At 35.0% G+C, this 24,046-nt stretch overlaps 2 protein-coding genes across 3 annotated transcripts in view; one reads left to right on the top strand and one right to left on the bottom strand.

Annotated features, from left to right (window-relative positions):
- trim37 (tripartite motif containing 37) overlaps positions 1-3,567 on the bottom strand; it is a 28,440-nt gene extending 24,873 nt beyond the window's left edge. For both annotated transcript variants that reach the window (XM_042499159.1, XM_042499160.1), the window contains exon 1: positions 3,353-3,567. The gene's annotated coding sequence lies outside the window, so the exon portion shown is untranslated. The remainder of the gene's footprint in view (positions 1-3,352) is intronic.
- Positions 3,568-5,155: 1,588 nt separating this feature from the next.
- On the top strand, positions 5,156-23,897 carry pou2f3 (POU class 2 homeobox 3). Its single transcript, XM_042499726.1, has 13 exons — positions 5,156-5,254; positions 5,523-5,579; positions 11,227-11,255; positions 13,585-13,686; positions 14,586-14,691; positions 15,977-16,065; positions 17,310-17,486; positions 18,413-18,554; positions 19,495-19,628; positions 20,374-20,538; positions 21,153-21,195; positions 21,292-21,406; positions 22,569-23,897. Exons 2-13 carry the CDS (start codon positions 5,531-5,533, stop codon positions 22,606-22,608), a joined length of 1,191 nt encoding a protein of 396 aa, XP_042355660.1. The 5' UTR covers positions 5,156-5,254; positions 5,523-5,530; the 3' UTR covers positions 22,609-23,897.
- The last annotated feature ends 149 nt before the right edge of the window (positions 23,898-24,046 follow it).

Below are 24,046 nucleotides of genomic sequence, written 5' to 3'. Positions count from 1 at the left end.
AACATATTATACTGTACAATGATATGAGACTATATATTGTCCTAGATATTGGATATTGTTATATCAGGATATGGAATAAATGGTGCTTTTTCTTGACTTTAAATGTTGCATTACAGTGAACTGATCAGAGAGTTTTGCTTCTTTTAATACTTGTCTTTATCCACTATGTCATTTTATCTATATTACAAATGATTATTTGTCAAAAATGGAACTGTGTTAATATATTTTTCAAAGTACCAGTTCCTACAATATTGTCACATCAAAGAGGAAATTTAGGAAAAGAAAATTTATAATGTTCGATTCAGTCTCCCAGTTCTTAGCATTATTGAAGTGCTATATATATATATATATATATATATATATATATATATATATATATATATATATATATATATATATGTATATGTATATTGTGTATTGAGATATAGCATAAAAATATCTCAATATAATTTTCACCATATTACCGAGCCCTAGCTTTTTTTTTGACAGACCTGATATTTCTGTTTTGCCTCTTAGTCACTGGTGTATTGAGTCAAACAACACAAATGTGCCACTGCATTGTGATTTTTACACTACAGCTGACTATTTTAATGAAACATCATATTGCTTTCAGTTTTTGCATTTTATTTCTTAGTGTATTGGGATATAGCATAAAAATATCTCAGTATCATTTTCAGCCCATATTACCGAGCCCTAGCTTTTTTTTTGACAGACCTGATATTTCTGTTTTGCCTCTTAGTCACTGGTGTATTGAGTCAAACAACACAAATGTGCCACTGCATTGTGATTTTTACACTACAGCTGACTATTTTAATGAAACATCATATTGCTTTCAGTTTTTGCATTTTATTTCCCTTCACTTACCATGTCATGATCACTCTAAAAATAATGATGAAGACATAAAATTGAAGACATAAAATTCACCATGATGAACTGCACAGCTCAAGTTTCAAGTTTTTACAAGTCAATATGATACAGAAATGAACTCCATGAAACTAGTGGTCGCTCAGAGGGCATGAAAGCTTCTAAAAAAGTATACATACTATTTTTTTTTTATACTTTAACAATGTTTTTAGACTGTTTTAGATTTATTTTCTGACTATTCCACATTGTTTTATTTTGTGTTTTAGTTTTATTTTTTCTGAACCATACAAAAGTTTGGAGTCTCCTGCCACAAAAGCTCAATTGGGGACAAACATATGGCTGAGAGGACGACTCTATATTTCTATATGTTCCTTGTCTATATGATCATGTTTTTAGGTTATAGAAGTCCTTTACAAATAACTGTTACTTTGTATGGAGGGTTTGTTTAGTACATGGAGAACAAAACACTATAATATGGTTGCACCAGACTGCCAACTGAAAGAGCATAAAGAGACAAAGATATGTCTGTGCAACTGTTCAGCAAGAATAGAAGAAATCATCAGACATTAGTAAAAGAAACTAGGAGCTAAGCATCAAAATGTGTACAGATTTAAATATGAACAGGTTCCTGTCTAAGTGTTAAGTGCACAAAAAACCTATAACATATTAGAAATAAACGGCAACGTGTTGTTTTAGCAAAGCTTTTGCTCAAACTTTATAACAGAAATAGGTCAGTCTAGAGTTAGCACTGACAGAACTGGATCATATCCGCTAAGCATAGTGTGGAATGACAAATCACTGTCTAAACCTCTTAAATCTATCCACTGTAAGACTTCAGAGGCCTAAAGGAAAATGGCTTTACAGAATATTTAGAGCCTATTCTTACTACTGTGGCTCAGGAATGACTGAAAGTCACTTAAGCTTTTATGGACTCAACAACAAATTTTAAACCAAGATATAACAGTATTCCCCCCTGTCATGCAACTCTGTAGGGACACTAATTAAAAAGACATTTGAATTATTTAATCCTTTCCTCTCTGGGGGCAAACACTATTTCAAATATAAGTTATATAATACATTTTATGTTTAGATTATACTGTTTGTTTGTTTTTTAACTCTGTCAAAATAGCCATTGTTGAATGATAGAAGAAAAACATAAACATAACAGGTGAGTCCAAACTTGTAAAATGTAGTGTGCAGAACGCGCATTTGCATGGTCCTTTAGGGAAAATACCGATTACATAAAACTTTAAATAAAAGCTTAGTCCCAATTGAACACCCAGTCCCTTTCACTAGCCAGGTGCGGCAACACATTTTGACAAATAAAGGCCTATCTCAATTAGAGGCCCGGTCTGGTAACCATGCAGTTCACTTTTATAAATGTTCTTTGGATGTATAAAAGTGGGTTGTTGGCTACCTGATAGTAACACAGCAAATGTTAGTTAGCTGCTTAGATCACGCATATAATATGTATATCAGGATTGGAAATGCACTTTTTCTCCACCTGCCACTATGGCTGGTGGAGTCAAAAATCTACCAGCCACTGAACAGATTATCATTGGGGTTTTTTGGGCTTTTGAGTGACACAAATCTAACAGCCACTTGCACATTTTACCAGCATTTGGCCAGTGACTGGTGCTAATTTCCAACTCTGGTATATGTGTTTAAACTTTCTTCAATATGGACCTGACACACACATGTTTAGCTTGGTAACAATCTCTACAATTCAGCCGTTCAGTTAATTTTACTGAAACCGTGAGCACCAAAGAATACGGCATTGGAAACAAGAAAGACAAAAAAGAGGTTTGTAGATGTAGAAGACTGTTTTTAAAAAGGCAGGAAAAATGTCCAATTAACTGTATTCTTAATTATCATAATTATATATTTGATATTATTTTACATACGTACTATAATTTTTAAGCATTTTTCAGGTCATTTGTTTTTTTTGTTTCGATTTCTCCTTTTTTGTTTTATTTGTGTAGATTGTTTTGTTTATTTATTTTTGGGCCAATTTTCAGGTAATTTGTTTGTACTTTTCACAGATCCCATGCTAACATTGCTTCTTTCCCTCTTCCCATGTTTAAGAGAAAAAAAATCTAGCCGATTTGCCCAGGTCTCAAAAGGTTAAACAAATAATTTCATTATATTTCCATCTTTGTTAAACAAGTTTAGTGTGAAAGCAACTAAAAGCCCCGTCCCATATAGACGCCAGTCCCAAATATAAGTCTGTAGAGTTTCGTTATTTAAGCAAATAATAGTGCAACTAAGCATTTTCATCACCGCTAGCTTGTGCCAACCTGCCATCCCACATAAGAGGCCCAGAATCAGCAGACACACTGACAGCTAACCAACCTGTCCGGGAGCAGTAATAACAAGATCTTTATGCCTTTAAACATAAATTAGCAACCTAAATAAGCAGAAAACAGACTACCTGTATATAACTGTGATGCTAGCTAGCTTGCTGACATTAGCAGGGTGGCTCACTTACCTTCTCAAAGACTCGGCTTCGTCTGTCACACCTGATAAACAAACGAAAAAACTACATGTATCTATCCTAACACACCGCAGGCGTTGTCGCGGCTGATTTATCGACCATAAGAGACCAAAATGTGTCCAGTCGCAGTGGCGTAAAGGCAGAAGTTACGCTGAAAAACGAAAAAACGGTTTGTTTTTTGCCCTAAATTGAAGATGTAGCGGTCGCGCTTGCTCTGAAGCTGTCTGTCCCCTAGCAATAACCAATCAAATGGCTCCTTTTCTTCTTCGCTTGCTTTTAATGTTCCTCGTTTTTCAGACTGCTTAAAGGGGAGTTACCGCCACCTAATGGACAAACCACAGAATCACAGAAGAGGTGCATCAAAAACAGTTCCCCTGCTTCACTATTTATACTTTTATTTTAACCCTTAGAGACTGCTTTAACCCTTTGAAACCTGAGCAATCTGGCTTCATTTCTTTTAAAATCGTGGGAAGAATTTGATGAACAACTTATCGAAAAATGCCCCTAATACTACTACTACTACTAATAATAATAATAATCACAATATTAATTCATGTAGCACTTTTCAAGCTCCCAGATAAAAAGGTTTACAGAATAAAATAAATATCAGACACCCATGCAGGCCCTCCCCCTGCCCCCTTGTGACATAACCAAAATTCAGAATAAAAACAACATTAAAACACAAATAATAAAATACTGATGTGTACAAAGCATGAGGGTGTAAGTTCATAAATAGAATTTTCCAATGAGTAAATAAAATGTGGAGAAGAGAATTAACCCCATTTAAGCGGACACAAATTAGGATTAAAAGAATAACCACATGTACAAGCAGAGAAGACGCTAACAAAAGAAATAATGTTATATAAAACAGGTTGAATTTCAATAAAAATAAATAAATAAAAGTTTTTGAATGTAAGACAGGTAAAAGTGCGAAGTATATGAAGTGCATAAAGTAGTCACATGGCAAAACCAAAACAGGACCACAATAAAATGCAAGGCAAGCAATTGATAGTGTGATTTTTGACAATATGAGACCTTTTGGATACAGCTATGAGCCAGTAGGTCAAAAGTTCAAGATATTTAGTAAAAAATCTTTACTTTTTAAAGATAGATTTATTATAGAATTCAAATTTCAGGCTCATGTAATCCAAAATATGAAGAAGTAAACACTTTATCAATATAGTATAATATGTGAAATTTAAGCTTATTCAATTATTTTGACTTAAAATGCTTCCCCATCACTAGCACACATTGAGCCATCTCAGCTAACTGTGTGGATCCATTTATAATATTCTTGTTGTCAAGTTTAAAACAGTCTATATAGCACAGATGTGACATCACAACTTTAAGGAAGTTTCTTCTCAAAATATGGGACCTTTAAGTTAAAACTAAAGGTCAACATTTCAAGATGAATGAAAAAAATGTTGACTATTTAAGTTACAAATTTGAGAGAAATCAAAATTAGGCTCACTTAGTTTTGTATTATAAAATATTATTATAAAAATGTTAGCATATTAGTTAATGATACATACTCAGCTGTCTCAACGATTATACATCATCTTGTCATCTGAAGCCGTCATTCAGCCTTTTTTATGGACACACACACGCACACACACACACACACACACACACACACACACACACTGTAATTTGCAGTAACCCCATTGTTGTTTTATGCAAACAGTCTGAAGCTGGATAGGACGCACTGAGACATATGCAAATCAGCCCATCAGGCAGTGCAGGGTGTACTGCAGAGGTGAACGTTTCTCCACTTAGGAAAATGCTGATGAGCAGCTGTGGATTTCCAAAACTTTTCATCCTAATACTTGCTTTATTTTAAGTAATCAGGGAGGGCAGACAGCCGCTGAAGCAGCACAACCTGTTTGTCTGTCTGAGGTGAGTCACTCCTCCTATTAATTACTTTTATAATATATTTATTATTTTATGAGTTTCAAGGGTTTTTTGTGCTTCGTGGTTACTCTACATGGAGATGACGGGTGCGTTGTGAGAATATCTGCCTTGCTTATGAATATTACAGCTGTTGGTATGGAGGGGAGGGCGCATTAGAATAAACTAAAGATCATTTTCCTGGGTGGCCCGAGTGCTTCATTGTCCTGATAAAGCTACAATCCTGTAGGAAAATCAGCCATATTTATCATTACAGATATTAAGATGAGCGCAGACACGGTGGAGCAGTCAGAGGCTCCAGCCGAACAGGCAGGTAAGATAAATTTCACCTTTCCTCGTGGCGCACGTAAATACAGCTGAACCACACCAACACACACACACAGACAGAGACAAGATGAGGCTCAGGAGAGTGTGTTATTTATTCGTGATGCTGCACTTCTACACAAAGAGTTTGTTTGTTGACTGTATGTGAAGTATTTTAGTTTTTATTTCATTATTCTTTTTATTTTATTTATTTATTTATTTGATTTGTCATGTTTTATCAGTTGAGTGTTTGATTTTTATGAAGTTTTCAATGTTTAAAAGATGTCTAGAAAAGTCAGGGATTATCTGAAAGGATACGTATTGGATGCAAACATCTTAGGAGTATTTTAAATCCTGCCTTTTACGGTAAAAATTTGACTTTTTGGTTCTGTTTTTTCACTGTTCGGTGGTCTGTGTTGCTGTTATTTACATCAGTTTTTTTTTATTTCCTACTGTGTTATTTAACTCTTTAAAAGCCAAGCTAACTGGTTTGTTTTCTCCCCAAAACATGCAAAGAAGGCAATGAGAAACCAGAATTAGCCCTCAAAATTAGCAAGAAATTAGTAAAACATCACAAGAAAATTACCTGAAAATATTCATAAAAAGAAAGGGAAAGGGAAAAAAACCCAAAGAGACAAGAAAAAACTTGGGGGAAAAAGTGCAAAAATAAAACTTTTTTTTCTGTTACATAATTTTAAATACATAATTATAAAAATTATAAATATGGTTTTCTGTTTATTTTGTCCTTTGTTTTGGATAATATCTAATGACTAATTTTCAAATCATTTATTTGTCAGCTTTTACAATGTTTTGTACATTTCTTGTTAAGTTGCTCATTGGCTTTTTCCCACATTTTCAAAACAAACCAAATCAGTTTTCTCAGGTTCCAGAGGGTAAAATGCTTGTAATAGGCGTCTGAATGCAGCACAACAAAAACTGATCTTGATCCAGGATCTAAAGGGTTAAGCACAACTTTTTAGAGCAGCTCCTCTTAACTTTAATACAAAGAGCACATTTTGTGTAATAAATTGTTCCTCATACAAATAAAAGCAGCATTTTGCCCTGCTCCTGTTTCATAGGGAGCTTTTTGTTAGCGTGAGCCTGTGTGAGTGTGTGTGTGTGTGTGTGTGTGTGTGTGTGTGTGTGTGTGTGATATTATGGCAGTTGGTTGCTATACCAGGATGCACCTGAGGCTGTTTGCTGAGAAATGCTTGCTGCCCGGGGGCCGAGAACGCCAACCAGCCACAAAACAAAACCGGGAACCAGCAGCAACAGAAAAAGTGGAACTTTTATTTAGACAATGGCTGCGTGAGAGAAGTGAACGTCTCTGTTTCATGGAAGTGCTGCACATCATATGTTTTTGTCAATATGCATGATCATTGCGACTCTTTTTCAGTGAGAGCTGCACTTTCTGTCGTAAAGACATTTGCATGCAGCTCTCAATCTCCAATATTGGCTTTAAAATGATTTCAGCTATCACAAACCGATTTTTTTAATTATTATTGTTATTGACAAACTTAGTTTGCACAATGGATCAATGTTACGCACATTGAAAAGCATTGAATTTCACGTCTCCATCTGCTGGTGGGCCATCAAGAGTATGTATAATATCAAGGTAATTTTAGAGCCTGACTGATACCAGATTATTAGGGCCGATATCGATATTGGGGAGCAAAATAATTCAGATATTGATCTATCTATCTATCTATCTATCTATCTATCTTTCTATCTAGCAGGCAGGATATTTTACAGTTTACCAATAAAATTAGCCAAAAAAAACAACAACCCCTTTTTATTTTGGTACAAATTGGGCAACATATACACAAAAACCATATACTATATCAGTGAGAGGCCAATATCGGCCAATAAAATCGTCTCTAGTTAATTCCACTACTGAAGAGACTTGATGATCTTTATAATTAATTAGGAAAAAAGTGGATATATATGATGTATCGGTTATCAGCCACATTAGTTGTTATATATCGGCATATCAAATATCAGGAAAATATCCAATATCGAGCATCCCCACATTTAATTGAACAGATTTGTCAGAAAAAAAATACAGTTTAATATAAGTTTATGTAGAATAAACATGCAGCAAAGGGTTTTGACAGTATTGATTTTAGTTTGAATCCAGAGTCTTGTATGATTACAGTTTGGGAGAGACTTTTCACGTTATCTTTCCTCAAATTGAGTGCTGTGAATGCCTGAACATAATCATAAAAAATCTGCATTGTGCTGCTTTGTGAATACTATGGAGTAAATACTGCATAGAACACAAGTTCAGGGGATTTTTTTAGATACATTTTGTAATTTTTGGGAAAAAAAAAAACCTCAGATAGTGTTACATTGCTCTCAAAATGCAAATAATTCCTGTGCGATTTTAGTCAGACAGTCTGACAACCTACATAACAACTTGTCATTATTGTGCTGCTTCACATCTTCATAAAAACCAGATTATTTACATTTTTGAATTTGCATTTTTGCATTGCTTTTGGAGTTGTTTTTGGTAGCTTGAGAATCTGAAAGAAATGGTAAAATAAATATATAAAACAAATATTAAGATACTGTCGTCTACAATGTCCTAGAAATAAAAAATATTAACATGAGAAAAGAGAAAAAGCTAATACAAAAGAATAATCCCGATGCAAGTTAGAATCTGGATCGGAGCATTTGTATGTTTATGGTTTTTTGTTTGTTTGTCCAATTACAGTTACAAAGTGCTATAGTGAATAAGATAAAATAGCATACAATGTAAAGATAAAAACAGCAAAAACATGAGTAAAAACAAAAAAAAATCTGGGTATTTTTGTGATGTTTAAAGTAAGTTAAACATAAGTTAAACATATAAGTTTGGTGTTATTTTACATTTTTCTCGTTTTCCAAAAATCCCATGATACGATCAAAACCAACAGTGATTGAATCCTGACATATCTGTTTCCTGGTCATTATTGTCCAAAAACATTTAAAAACACATTAATGAGCCACAGTGTTGAACTGGTTGACACGTTACTTCATTATCATAAACACACACATTGTAGTTTGTTTTGACTCAGTCTCACAGACACCGTCCTGCTGCCCCAAACAGCAACAAAATTAGTCTCTGACAAACACTCTTTTTCCTCCTGTCTGTTTAATAAAAACACAGTGACCAGCTGATTTGAATAAAACTGAAAATTGTGACTATTTTTAAGATTTACTAGAAACCAGTGGACTTGGAATCAGAAAATACTGAGAGAAGAAATGCAGATTTTAGTCTTTTTGTAATGCAGAACAACATCAGAAATTCTTTAAATTTGGGTTTTTCAGGGCTGTTACAGATACCGATTAATAGTAGTTAATGAGACACATAACCAGTATTTGGAACCAATATGCATTTACAACAAAAAACTAAAATCTTTTTGTCAATATTTATAATTTGAAATATAGCAAAGTCCAACACAAAACTTTGTTTAGAGGCCTTTAGCAAATGTTTAATCAAAACAGAAACTTTCGACATCATATACAGCAAGGTCTAAGCAACTTTTTTTTATAAAGTCAAGTGACAATTTAAATATAAAATGAATAAATAACAACAGCTCCCTGATGTTTTACAGAGTAAAAGTTCCTCCCATCTTGACACTTTCTTTGCACTTTTTAATTAATACATTTTATCTGCAATCATTATTATAAAACTCCAACACAGATAATCTGCAAAATGCCAAAATACTTGTGGCGTTCCAACATTACAGTTTTTGATGCCAGTGTTCACACTATAATAATGTAAGTAATTACAAGTGCAATAGGCCACAACTTTTTACATAACATCTAGTTTGCACAATGTACGACAACTTGCACATTGCATGCATGCATGTTTTTTTTTTTAATTAATTAATTTAAGCCATATATTAGCGCTTCTGTTTTTGATATTTGTTTATTTGCACCATTCTTGTTCAGAGTGGTTTTGTTTGTGTACTTCTACATGCTACATGAGAATTTCCCCACTGGGATAAATTAAATATCTTGCCACCTTTTGGCTGAAGTACAGGACTTCTGTGACTTATTATATATCGCAGGACTGTCATATTTGTCATAATTGTCCCTCAAGACTAACTGAAGCCAGACATATTCTCAGGCTGAAGAAATGGTGCCTCTCCACTTGTTGCCAGTGGAGTTTTTAATCACTTAATTACACACTTCTAGGACGGACAGACAGAGTAAAAGACAAAGCAACTGATTAAAATGGAGGCTTTTTTGTGTGCAACCACCGTTTCCAGCGTGTGTGCAGGCAGAGCTCTAACACAGGCTTCCTGCGCTCGGAGCTGATTTGCATGTCTTGGTCATTTCCATACTGGAAGTTTGGCTGTGAAGCTGGTTGTGCTGGGGGGCAGTGACATCGTGGGGCGGTGGGGGTTGTTATAGGTGTATTTGCATCGAGTGTCTCCTGCAGCTCACTGCCTCTCTCTCTCTGTTTCTCTCTCCCTCTCTCTCACACACACACACACACACGTACGATCCCAAATAGCCCCATTTGACATTCAAATGATGCAAGCTTATCCAGCACACCTTTGAACTCCCCTCCTCTATCAGCCCTCTGCCTGTCCGCTCACTCAACACTGACAGCTTCACACTGCAGGAGGAAAACTGCACTTCTTGAAAAGACGTGTCAAAAGTGCGTTTTGTGTACACACAGATGCAGTCAGCAGCCGGTGCAGTGAAAATATACAGCAAACTCCTAAAAAAAGTTCAAATATCAGACAAACGTCTCCCATACTGCCTATAATGCTTGATCAGATATTCTGCAGTACACTGATCTAAGTACCACATTATTTTATTATTTAACTTTAACCCTTTAACACCTGAATTAACATCAGTTTTCTTGTGCTGTATTCAGATGCCTTTCACTAGCATTTTAATCTCTCTGAAACCTGAGAAAACTGGTTTGATTTCTTTCAAAAACACAGGAAAAAAATTAATAAGCAACATGGCAAGAAATGTCCCACAAACTGCAAAAAATAGTAAAACCTGATAAGAAAATTATCTAAAAATCAACTGGTGGGATTAATAGATATAATCCAAAAAAAGGGGGGGAAATGTCCAGAAAACTATACTTATAATTCTCTTACTTTTACATTTAATTAATATAATTTTAATGCGTCATTAATCTGTTTTTAGCGTTTCACTCTGTATTTATGTTGTAATTTGTTTGCACAGATGTATGCATGTTTTCTATCTTTATATTAATCCAGGTTCATGGTAGAAATAAGTTGTTTTGACTGTAATATTTTACCGCCTTTGGAGTGGTCAGTTTTAGTAAATCAATTTTTTATTTTATTTTTTTTTTTAAAGAAGAGAACTCTAGTTTTATGGTTCATTGGATTTTGTTTAGTTTGGTTTTATTAGAAATTATATTCAGTAACAGTCTACTGAGCCAGTTAGGAAATGATGTCATTGCAGCTGTAAAAAGAGGGCAATTTAGTGGTAAAATAATTGCAAACAGTAAACAAAGTATCACCATACATCACTGAAATAATGTCTCACGTACACACTGAACGCTCACAGACTCATTTATATGATTTAATTTGACCTGTGTCACTCTGGAGAAGCTGAATATAATTATGAGCCACTGAGTGACATTTTAAAAACCTGAATCTCTCTTTCTCTCCTCTGACTTTTAGAGCAAAACGGGATCGACTTCAATCGACAAGTAAGTAACCGAGTTTTAATAATTCACTGCACTTCCTGCGCTCAAATTCGTGAATGAATGACGACTGGATTGTTTTGATTAACACGCCGTAACCTTTTCCTGTTTGCCAGCATGATTAGACGCTAATGTTTGTATCCAGCACAGAGGGAGAAACTGTGGTCATGTGTACACTTCAGTCATGTATTTTAAAGGAAAACATGGATTACATTAACTTCTTTATCTTTCACAAAAATGCTTAACTTTAAAGTGCACTGATGTTAGTAGTTTAAAAGCCATTTGGTCTTTCTGAAATAAGTGAAACTGCCGGTGAACGTTGAGCGGGAGCATCACGAGAAAGCAGACTTGTCCAAACCCCCAGCAACCAGTTGCAAAAAAAATAAATATCAATCAGAATGATGTGGATTAGGAAATTCCATATTTTGCTATCCAGGACTATAGTAATCCAGATAAGCGGTACTCTAAATTAGATTACATTTCACAATGTAGGATACTAGCTGTGTCAAGAATAACTGGTAGAAAAGCCGGCGTGGAGTCACTTTAACGGTTTTCTTTAGGAGCCAGAAAACAGCATGGAGGATGCAATTATAAGGAACTACTTGTAACTGTGTAATTGTATTTAACATAAAGTAATGAAGTATTTTTGGTTTGATATAGACAGCTATTTGGGTAATATTTTACAGTATCTAATCAAGTGCAAAAGTAAATAAATGCACCCATTTAAAAGATTTATTGCATTTTGTACCAGAATCTGCCCTTCTGCTGGGATCAGGATAATCCTGATATTTTAAAACAAAGGCATCCCAATCCTACTCAGAAGTTTTGAACAGCACATAGTAAAGATAATATAATCCAGATCAAAACCAAGATTGGATTACATTGAATCCTTTCTTTTTCTTTTTAACAACTTATTTTCAAGATTTGACACAATCCAAGAGCTGATATGTGATCAGATTGCTTCTGAACAACTAGGCCCTGATCCTGTCATGATAACTAAGGTCTTACTGTTTGTAGGTTATAGTATTTGTCCGCTGTTATTTATGTTTTTGTTATTAACAACAACTCTGACCAAAACCAACAAAAGACTCAATAACTGCCATAAAACGTTGGTCACTGTAGTTTCTATTGTTAGAAATATTAGTCAGGCAGGAGTATATGATGCATTTGTCTGGTATTATTTCAGCATTTTCTAACTTTTTTGGCTCATGATGCATCAAAAGTCACCTTAAAAATAATAATAATAATAACAATAATGATAATAATAATAATAGCAACCTATCATCAATTGTCTCTTTTCCAGTAAAGTGATTACACTAAAAATACAAGTGCAGTATTTACACAATATCATTATGGGTTCGATATTAATTAACATGGTACCAATAATTCATTTTTTAAAATATCACGGCTATTGTCAATAAAGGTGTATTACAAAATCCATAGACGTAAGTGGAAAAACAGTCTAGAAAAGATACAGGATAACAGCTGAGCACTGTAGTTCTTAGAGTGCTTTTGTTTGGGACTATTTTTAGCGGCGGATAAATACACATTAGTTCTGTCGTGAATATTTAGCAGCAGGATGATGTATGAGAGACTGACTGAAAATATCTACATTTTCAATAGTTTTTGGGAGAAAGTTTATGACAGAGGAAAAGATTAATCAGAATGGGGATACACAGATAATACTTAGAAGGATCAGATGTTGATTTCTGTGTTGTCATGGGACTTGATGATAAGAAAAATAAAGAATAACATCAAGACTCTCTGTATCCTTAGTAACCAAGCGCAGTTATAGAATATAAATAGCCTTGAGCCACGAGAATGGTACTGAACCTTTACCTGAGGCTCAACTGACTTTTAGACGGCTAACATCCTCGGGATAAACCACCGGCTCCCTCCACAGATGTCAATAATGATTGCCACCTCTTCTCAAACATCTCAAATAGTTTGCAGCTATTTGGATACTTCTCCAAACACTGTTTTTGGCAGCGGAGGACCTTTCTTTCAGTGTTCGTGTTTTCAGGAAGTGACATGGCTTTCAGGGGTTAGGTGCGGGTGGGTGATGTGAGGATGGGGAGGGATATTTGCATACTGGCTTGCCCAAGGGGAGGGAGAGAGTCTATCAGTCTTTGTATTATGTTTAGTGACCAAACTGGTCCTGGAGCGAGAATTCACCAGTGTTTGTGTGCTCCATCTCTACACACAGACACACACATGTAAAAATGCACTCATTTGCCCCTGACACAGACAACGTTTCCCCTCCTTTTTTAATTACTTAATCTAATTATGAGAAACCTGAGGTAATACTGTTTTGGCTGTGCTTTTGATGTCTTAGATAAAGACGGAGGAGATCAGTGACTCGCCTCATTCAGCCGCCACGCTGAAGACATGTCACCTGACGCAGAGCTCTCAAGTGCCTGGAGGTCAGCTGTCTGGGGTAAACGCAACAACTCCGTTTTTTTTGTTGAGCTTTTCAACACATAAACACAAACATACACATTCACAACACACAGTGGCCACAAGTACTAAACCTCCGACTTCAGACACGTTACTAAAGTAAAACTACACACACACCACACTGTAAAAATACAAAAAAAGTACTACTTTGAAAACGTGATGTAGTTAATATTTTTATTTTTTAATTTATTATTTTTTTTTCATTGATTGGTTCTTTGATCAATCTGCTGATTATTTTCTCCATTAATCGATTGGTTGTTTGGTTTGTCGATTAATTGGCTGATTCAGTTTCAGCTCTCCTTGTACATTTTTATATGTATTGTGTGCAAAAACCTTAATTTGTAAAGCAACAGAAGTTGTCAGATAAATTTTGTGAAGTAAAAAGAACATTTACCTCTGAAATGTATTGGAGCAGTAATAGAAAGTGGCATTGAAAGAATGACTCAGGTAAAGTACACCTTGTAGGCTACTTAAGTAGTATTTGAGTAAACATACTCACATTCTACTGCTGGTAATTAGTATGATTAGTAAGATATGCATTTTAGGGACTAAAAGTGAAGGTATCTCAGACTCAATCGCACCCAATGTGACCTTTTTTCCTTTAAAAAAAACCTGTGCTGTGCTAAATAACTGGAGTAACATACTAAAAAGAAACTAAAAAAATAGGTACAACAAGACATATGGCCACAGTAATATCTAAGAAATTGTGATCATCACTTTTAACTTTTTACGCAATTAAAAGTCCAGTGTGTCGGATTTAGTGCCATCTATTGACAGAAATAGTATATATTAATAACTATTTTGTCATTAGTGTATAATCACCTGAAACCAAGAATGAGTCGAGACTCATTCAGTTGTTTTTTTTTGTCTGCTGTGCAGGAGCTCACCTCTCTCCACCCCATGCAGCAGCTGGTTCTGATGCCACCGTCTCACCTGTCCTCTCCCTCCCCCTTCCTGCTCTCCCAGAGTCCCACCAGCCACCAAGGTAAAACCTGAAACAACACAGAAAGTTAACACAGGGGGGATTATTTTCAGGGATTTAAGCTGCCCTTTTGGTTTTAACAAAAAAGAATAAGCAGAGCAATTAATGGAGAGGTTTTCTTCAAAGGACTGACATTTTGGGGAATATACTGTATATAAATAAAAAGAAATATATCAGTTCGATGAGAATATCCACTCTCATGTCCGTATAAAGCAAATATACCCAGCTGGCCACCAACGTTGTTAGGCGTTCATATATAAATGAATTGAGGTTGTGACATCAGGTGACCAAAATTCAGCATCAGGCCGTCAAATGTAAACGTCAATTTAACGTAGAATACTGATAATAGACGACATGAAAGTCACGCAAAGTCGTGAACTTGGACATCTCCAAACATTTACACTTACAAGGTTGTGAATACCACAAGGCATCAAAACGTCATAATGTTAACGTACGTACACAACATGAAAAATGTTGTCAATCTGCTTTTCATTACAACCAAAATTTAACAGCTGTCCATCATTAGAGTTCATTGTCTCTTTGACATCATATTGAGTGGCAGCAGCTCATTAGCTTAGCTTAGCATAAAGACTCTGTTCAAAGTTAACAAAATCCACATACCAGCTCCTCTAAATCCCACTAATTAACATCTTATATCTTGTTTATTTGTACAAAAAGGCTATATTTTAGCATAGATGTCTTAAAGGCAAAGTGAAACATCTTAAAAGCACAATTTTCTGTCTTTCCAGGAGTTGAATTTAAAAAGTGATTATGAGTCGGGACATTGTTAGCCTAGCTTAGCATCAAGAGTGAAAGTAGAGGGAAACAGCTAGCATAAGCTTTGCTGGTTGAAATGTTTATAAAGTTACTTTTGAGCTAATAACAGGAGGATAAAATCGGTTTTAAGGGGACTTACTATTGACAGGCAACAGTTATACATTCTCTCAGTACGTCTGTCTCAGTCCAAAATGAAGAAATACACTGAACAATACTTCTAAAGCTAGCTAACATTGAATCTGTGCATAAAAAGAAGGGTAGAAAACAACAATTTGCGCTGACAATAGGGCCCGCCCTACTGTGCTTTACTTGGCCTCTGATTGGCTAATTTACCCTCACCCCAACCAATCAAATGAACGATGGCAACAAGTTCTAGCCAATCAGAGTGACAGAAAAGTGCATTGGCAAGTGCATGTTGCATCCATTTCTCCACCAACAGCAGCAGCAGATTGTCTTGAGGTTTTTAGTCACAAACTGATAATTAATGAAAACACGCTGTTTTCCTTTGCAGCTCTTCTGCAGCAGAACCTGCTGTCTCTTCCCTGTCAGAGTCAAACCAGTCTCCTTCAGCATCAGCCTGGACTGGCTCTGACTCCCCAGGTGAGTCAAACACAGTTTAGCTCTGAGTGTAAAATGCAGCAAGAAAGTCCCATCACCTATATACTGTATGTGACTTTTTGTTTTGGTTTTATATCCTGTAACTTTTATTGTTTTGTTTCACTCTTACTGCTCTCATCAACAATTTTAGCTGCTATAAAGAGAAAGATATTTGACTCAAGAATTGGTGGAGACCAAAATGAGAGCTAAAAGAAAGTCAATATTGGACTTACATGTAATCAGGTGAACAAAAACATAAATACTCCAAATAAATGATGCTCTGCTGGATTTGGAAAAAAGAAACCGTTTGCTAACAAGTTTAGCATAACCATCAGTGTTGGGGTATAACTAGTTACATGTCATTAGATTACAAAACAAATATTATCTGTTACAGTAACTGAGAAAAAAGTAATTAAATTACAATTTCAAATCAAGGTAGGTTTATTAGTCCAAAATATTATTATTTATTGGTATTACTCCAAAAGGTGTAGCAGGATTTAAGGAAAGAAATTAATTTATTTTTCAAACAATGTTTAAAAAATGACAATTACAAATCAAAATGATTACTCAGGAAATTCATCTAAATAAATTATTTTCTGTGAAAAGTTTATATGTCGAATATGACATTCACTGTGTTACTTTGCATCTTTAAACTGTGCAGTAATGCTCTTATTTTCAGCTTTATCACTTAGTTTAAAACATTTCTAAGAAAAGTAATCAAAAAGTACTCAAATGTAGTACCTTATTACATTCCTTATTACATTTCTAAAAGGTAACTAGTAATCTGTTACCTATTACATTTCAAAAGTAACCTTCACAACACTGATAACAACTTAAAAGATGATGATATGTGTATGATAAGTGTTGTATTAACAGCTTGATTCTGCCCCCCAAAAACTGTTAAATTAGGTTTAAAAGAACAATTAGGGTACAAATTTGTACTTTTGGTAAAAAGAGTATCTGCACAGTTAAGTGCACAAATAGCAAACTTTAATACTTTACTTTTTTGCCGCGAGTACAGTTAGCTTGGTGAATGTTGGACAGAAACACATGAGCCACCAGTCGATTCATGCTTAAGCTGACACCACTGTCAGCAAACACTAAAAGCTCTGAATACTTGCAGTTAAATCACAGTTACTGTTGTGCTACAGGACAGTTAAAACCTTTTTTGTTTGTTTGTTTTGTTTGGTTTGTTTTTAATTTTACCTGGAAACTGAAGATCTTTCTGTGACGTTTCTCTGATCCAGGCCATGAGTCGCTCGGGTCTGGCAGGGCCGTCTATGGAGAACCACATGGACATGTCCCACCTGCAGATGCCCAAACACATGTCAGTCCCACCACAGGAGGAACCCAGTGATCTGGAAGAACTGGAGCAGTTCGCAAAAGCATTCAAACAAAGACGCATCAAACTGGGCTTCACCCAGGTAATAAACAGAAAGCACCCCCGCTATATTTTCTTTAGAGACCCTAAAAACTACTGTTGCTTGTTGAGTTGTGAATATTTAGTGTCACGGAGAAGAGTTTCTAGAGAGCGTTTTTTTATATTTTGTATTTCTTAGGTCGCATTTGTGGTTTGGGCTAGACACCTGGTACTTAAGCTTTATTATAACTCAGGTCTCATTCGTATTGGCCCTCATATTTATTAAATTAAAAACACAAGCGGTCAGACAATCAGTTTTAAACACCCCAGAAGGTGAATGGGGAACTCATAACCCATGCTGTCTCCTGCATCAGCTTTGACCTACTGTGCTCCACATAGTGCGCAGTTTTTCCGTGAAATGATAGATTCACCTTAAGTTTTCCTTCTTAAACATGCGGTTTATGAAATTTTGGTTTTACATGTTGGCTGCTGGCAAGCTTGTATTTGGTCCCTCATTAAACTTGAAGCAATGTCAGTGTGTCTCTGGATTTTCTCATTACACAGATCAATTTGGGGTTCTTAACTCGATCGTATAAAACTAAAATGACTCAAATGCCTGATCAAATATGGGTGTGATCGTCATTCTTGATCTTGGAAACAGCAGTTTGACAAATAACCTTGAGTCAAGGTTCACCTCAGACAAACTCCATCCGCCGGGAAAGAAAGGGATGGGCACTTTTTTGTCAAACTGATCAAATATATTTTGTGCTTACGTGTCGCCTCCTTGGAACTATAAGGTTTTATCTGCGTTCTGAGAAGTTTCGAGATACTGAACTTCAAAGTTTTGCATTTCACAGAAAAATAATATATTAATAATTCAATTTTGACACAAATGTCAGATGGAACTTTACTATACTTTTAATTTTTGCATGAGAGGGTGTTAAAAGTCTGTATGTGTGTGTGTGTGTGTGTGTGTGTGTGTTTTCACAGGGAGATGTGGGGCTCGCGATGGGAAAACTGTACGGTAATGATTTCAGCCAGACCACAATCTCTCGCTTCGAGGCTCTTAACCTGAGCTTCAAAAACATGTGCAAGCTCAAACCTCTGCTGGAGAAATGGCTCAGTGACGCAGGTACAGCACAGTAATCACCACTGTCACTTTTTATTTAGTGCCACCGATTCTTCTGCCTTGATTCTGAAAAAAAGCATAAAAACAAGCAAAGCAAAGTTAAAATTATATAAAATTCTCTTCATGAATAATTTCGTAATTCCTTTACAGTACAGGTAAGGTTGCAGCAGAATGAGATTTTTACAGTAAGATAACTGTATCAGAAAAGATCACGGTTTCACAGTACACGTTATAGCACAAATACTATTATTTGGAGTAGACTGATACTGGTTTTTCAGGGCCAATACAGATTATTAGTCAATGATGCCAATATCCGATATTTGGAACCGATATGCATTTACAAAAAAGATGAAAATCTTAAAAATCTTAAAAATTTTGAATTTTGAATATAACAAATTCCAAAATGAAACTTTGTTTAAATGTCTTTGGGAAATGTTTAATCAAAATTTAGACTTCATATACAGCAAGTTACCAGCATTTTTTTAAATAAAGTCAAGTCAAGAGATAATGGGCAAAATGCCCAATATTGACCCTGATAATCAGCCAGGCTGATAATCTGTTGACCCTTAACTATTATCATCATGAGGAAATGAAAACAAGGGTTGTTGGGTTTTTTTTTTGGTTGAGCAAACATTTTTTAAAAAATGAATATTAAAACCATTTTGCCTTTTTTCATTCAGTTGCCTTTTTTAAATATACTGCGCATGAGCAAATGCAAACAGTATGAGAACCGTCAACTTTCATACCACCTTGAAACCGGTAGCCTATGTATCTGCAAACAGATTTCTGAGCATAGATTTCTGAGTTAAAAACAAAACAAAAACGGTCATTAATACTAATTCTGCAGCACAAAACATGCTCTAAAAATGTTTTTTTTTTTATTAACCTTCCTGATTTTATTGCAGCTCAAAACTGATGTTGTATGTTGATTTTTTTACATCAGAGAACTCACCCTCTGACTCCATGAGCAACCCCACCTCTCTGCCGCCCCTGATGGAGGGCTACGGACGCAAACGGAAAAAGAGGACAAGCATTGAAACAAACATCAAGATGACTCTGGAGAAACGCTTCCACGATGTGAGTTCAAGGCTGACTCAGCATTTTATATAAACATTTTTTAGAGTGAGCCTGTTCTGCTTTTTAAGTTGTATAATTTATTGTGAACAGGAGACAAGTTGGTCAGTATTGTAAATTCTGTTACTAGACATTTGCTTGACACAGCTGACACTACATTGTTTTATTTTAAAATGTTAAGCTGACAAAGTTTTAGTTGTAGGATGGCCTGATCAGTGGCTGACTGACAATATCATATATCAGCGATTCCCAGGCAAAATTCACAAAAATCAGCAAGAAATGAAAATAAATTAAAAATAGTAAAAAAAAAAAAATTACAGGAAAATTACCTGAAATTTAGTTTAAAAAGAAAAAAGAAAAAAAGGGAAGAAGATTTTTTTTTAAATGAAATTAACTGGATAAATGCTTTAAAATCATGATAAACCTGTAGCATAATATTAACTATCCAATTATGACAGTTAGCTATAAATTTATTTTTTCCTAGCTTATATTCTTTCTTTTTTTTTTTTAGGAATTTACCCCTACCATTTTGAAAATAATTTTCTTAATCTACTTATTTCTTGCAATTTATTTTTTAAAATTTCTTCCCGAGTTGCTTATTGCCTTTTTTCTGATGTTGTTGAATGAAATCAAACTTATTTGTTCAGGGCTCAAAGGTTGAAATACTTGTGTGTGTTGCTTGCAAAAAAAATGATGTTGCTCCAGGTTTCAGAGGGTTAAAGGAGGAAATAATTTTTTTGTTTTTCAGAACCCCAAGCCCAACTCCGAGGAGATAACCCTGATCTCGGAGCAGCTGTCGATGGAGAAGGAGGTGGTTCGAGTTTGGTTCTGTAATCGTCGTCAGAAGGAGAAGAGGATCTACTGTCCGGTGGCCAGTTTATCCGTGAAAAACCACAGTTACAACTCCAGAATGGTTAGTTCTGTCTGCGGCATCGATCCTTTTCACCTAAAAGATTATACCTGTTTTATCAGGGTTCCCACATTCATGAAAAGTTATGAAATTAGAAAACCTGTTTTCCAGGCCTGGAAATGTTTTGAAATTAACAGATCATTTTAGGAAAGTTTTCAATATACAAATTGTTTTGAGTATTGTTTAAAATGTTTTCATTCAACATTTCGCAATCTTTGTTATGTTGCATGACAATTAATTAGATCTTCAGTTTTCTATCCCAAAAAAGGGGCACGACCTTGATGTATACCTGTTTTTTGGTCTGATCTTTTGGCGTTTGCAGCAGGTTGTAGGCAGAAATATCAAATTTGTAAGCAAAGACAGTAGTACTTTATAAATCATTTTACATAATGAGTTCACTTTTTGTACTTTAAGTTTATTTTGATGGAGTTTACTCAAGTAAAATTTCTAATGCAGGACTTTTACTTGTGACGGAGTATTTTTACACTGTGGTGTTACTTTTACTTAAGAACCGAGTACTTCCTCTACCATTGCTTAAATATAGAAATTGTTGGTTGTAAAGCAAATATATTTTACATTCTTAGTGTTAACTTTATCTCATTTTCACTCTGTCTCAGGCCCCTTCATCCAGATCCTACAGTCCTCTGGCCTCAGGAGGAGGCAAGTACTGTTTCCTGCATTCAACCGCTGATAAAGTGCTGTTCTTCATTTAAGTATTTTTGCATTTTTAATAATATTTCGACCTTTCCCTTTCAGTTTCATCAAATTCCTCTCCAAACAGTGCAAGCCGTGACGCTTCTCCCAACAGTCTGTCCACAACCTCTGTGCCTTTAACGTCTCAGGTCAACCCAGCCTCCTACAGCACGCCAGGGTAAGAAACACTCACCGAAACAGGCCGCTTTATCTCGCCTTTTCTCTCACTTCACTTTAGAGTTGCTGTTACAGAGTTTTTTTTTAGCATCGGACAGATTTAGGCTAGCTGAGTAGCCTCACATTTACTGTGCATTTGTCTTAAATAACTCTCCACCAGGAAGCAAACATGCAAATTTCCTCAAATGTCAAACTATTCCTAAAAGACCAAACAGTTTTTAAACAGAAGCATCTATAACAGATAAAAAAATCCATCATCTCGTTTAATCATTCAGTGTTCGTCATGCATTTTTTTAACTATTTGAAACCTGGGAAAATTGGTTTGATTTCTTTCAAAGAGGGGGGAGAAGGCAATGAGCAACAAGACATGGCCAGAAAGTTAGTAAGAAATTAGTAAAAAAAAAAAAAAAACAGAAAATAAGTAACAAAAAAAAGAAAAAAGTTAGAAACAAAAGAAAATGATCCAAAAAAGTGCCAAAATGTATTTTAAAAAATGTCTATTTTTTTCTTTAACATAATTTTAAATTTTTTAATATTTTTTTAACCCCCCCTATTTTTGAACTATTTAAATCACGTCACTCACTTCTTGAAATTTGTGGGACATTTGTGGGTCATTGATTGCCTTTTTATTCTATGATTTTTCAAATAAATTACACCAATTTGCTCAGGCTTCTGAGGGTTAAATAGTATGCGGATGCAGCCAAATAAAATTTCCAAGTTTCAAAGGGTGAAAGGAATAGGTGATCATTTTAGGAAATGTGGTTACTTGCGGATGTTAATGCATGAGGCATTCGATAAGAATGATAAAAAAAAGATGTTACCAATTATGTTGACATTTTACAATGCAATGTCAGATAAAAAACAATTCATAAAATCCTGCATTTTTAAGACTTTGAAAGATGGATTTAAGACTTTTTACTACCAATTAAGGCCTTATTTTTACATGAATCAATTCAATGCATTTTAAAGATCATCAGGACGCCTGAAGAAACACTTCATCCTTCAGTTTAAAAGAAAAATTTACATTCAGTATCACCAAATTTGGACAGGAAGGGTATGAAAAAGTGCAAACCGAAGAGTAACTAAAGCTATCACCATTCCCCGTCTGGTTTTTCTGTCACTTCATTTGTTTAGATAAATAATGCTGTGATCTGGTCTTACAGGTCCTGGTACCGATGGAATCCTACTGTGTATCATCACTGAGAAACTCGAACTGTATCATATGAAGTTTGTTTTGTTTTGAGAAGGACGTACATTGAAGACGTGACCGAGTAACACAATGACCCCTGTTAGGAACAGGGTTACAACTACAGGCTAAACTTTAGACGGACCCGTGAGACAAAACAGCAGAGGACTGCAAACACAGCGCTGTTAGGACAGCCTCGAGCTGTTTGATTTGTGTTCATGTGATTCCTTTTTTTCAGGGGGGAACATGAAGAAAAACACAAATATCGCAAACACTGGCGGGAAAAGTTCAATATGTTTCAGTTAATCAGTTTGAAGGATTCAGGTTCAGATTCTTTAAGATTTTGTGCCGAGCTGTTCCTTTTTATTCTGCCATCTTTCTGCTCATAGTTGTTGCTGTTATTGTATGTTTTTATGTTCATATTATAGTTATTGTTGTGTTAGTGACATTGATTCAATTCGACATCGTGCACTGCTAGCCTGTCTAAATAAATGTGCAGTCAAAACAAAAGGATTTCATTCAATTGTTCACACAAAAAGGCCTCATATCATTGAAAACAGCAGCTTTATATTTAAGGATAGGTCTGTGTATCTAGAACTTGGGTTGTAATATTGCAGTTTGATTATTTCTTCTATCAGCTATGATAACAACTAAAACAGTTTATGTAGATTATTGCTCTCACTCTGCAGTCACTAGAAGTGACCTCAGGTGTTGCTAATAATCCCAAATTGCACTAGAAAACTATGAAAGCACAACAAGTCTAAATTAAGTCTGTTTGTAAACTGTGGTGGATATTTGTAACACACTGTTTGGTCACTGAGTTCACTCTCTGACTTTGTTTTTTCCTCCACAACACGTTTGAACCCTGAAGGTATTCAGCTCTTTGCAACTTGTCCTCTTCTTTAAGATGTTGAAACTTACAAATAAAGACCCAAGATATAATAAAACAGAATTAAACACACCTTTTTTAAAGAATTCAGAATAAATTTAACAAAGTTAGCACTGTTATTGGTTATTTTTTTTCAAATGAGAAACATTTCTGTATTTTATTTTTTTGTCCTTACTCTTTTTTTTACACTTTTTGGAAGTTGGCAAGGCTCAATCGCAGTCTTGACAGAGTATTTTAGGTATATTATATTCATATTAGCTCATATTAGGTCTTTTTTTTGTCAACAAATCCAATGGAAAAGACTAAAACCAACAATGTTAGTTTGAGTTTTGATACTTTTTAGACTTCCCACCCTCACTGTGGCCCTCAGCCCCAAAAACCTTTAGTTTATATATATATATATACATATATATATAATATATATAATATATAAAAGTATGTTTAGTGGCCCCCTTTTTAAAAGAAATAACTTCTGTTCTGAGTGTCCATTGTATATTATGTTTAAAAAATGCTTTGCAGTGGTTTAAAACTGAGTAAACCAACCACTATAATGATGTTATGTAATG

This window comes from Plectropomus leopardus, chromosome 13 (genome assembly GCF_008729295.1).
Source record: "Plectropomus leopardus isolate mb chromosome 13, YSFRI_Pleo_2.0, whole genome shotgun sequence".
Lineage (NCBI taxonomy): Eukaryota > Metazoa > Chordata > Actinopteri > Perciformes > Serranidae > Plectropomus > Plectropomus leopardus.
The sequence above is the reverse complement of the archived record's forward strand: the minus strand, read 5'-3'. Positions and strand labels throughout refer to the sequence as shown.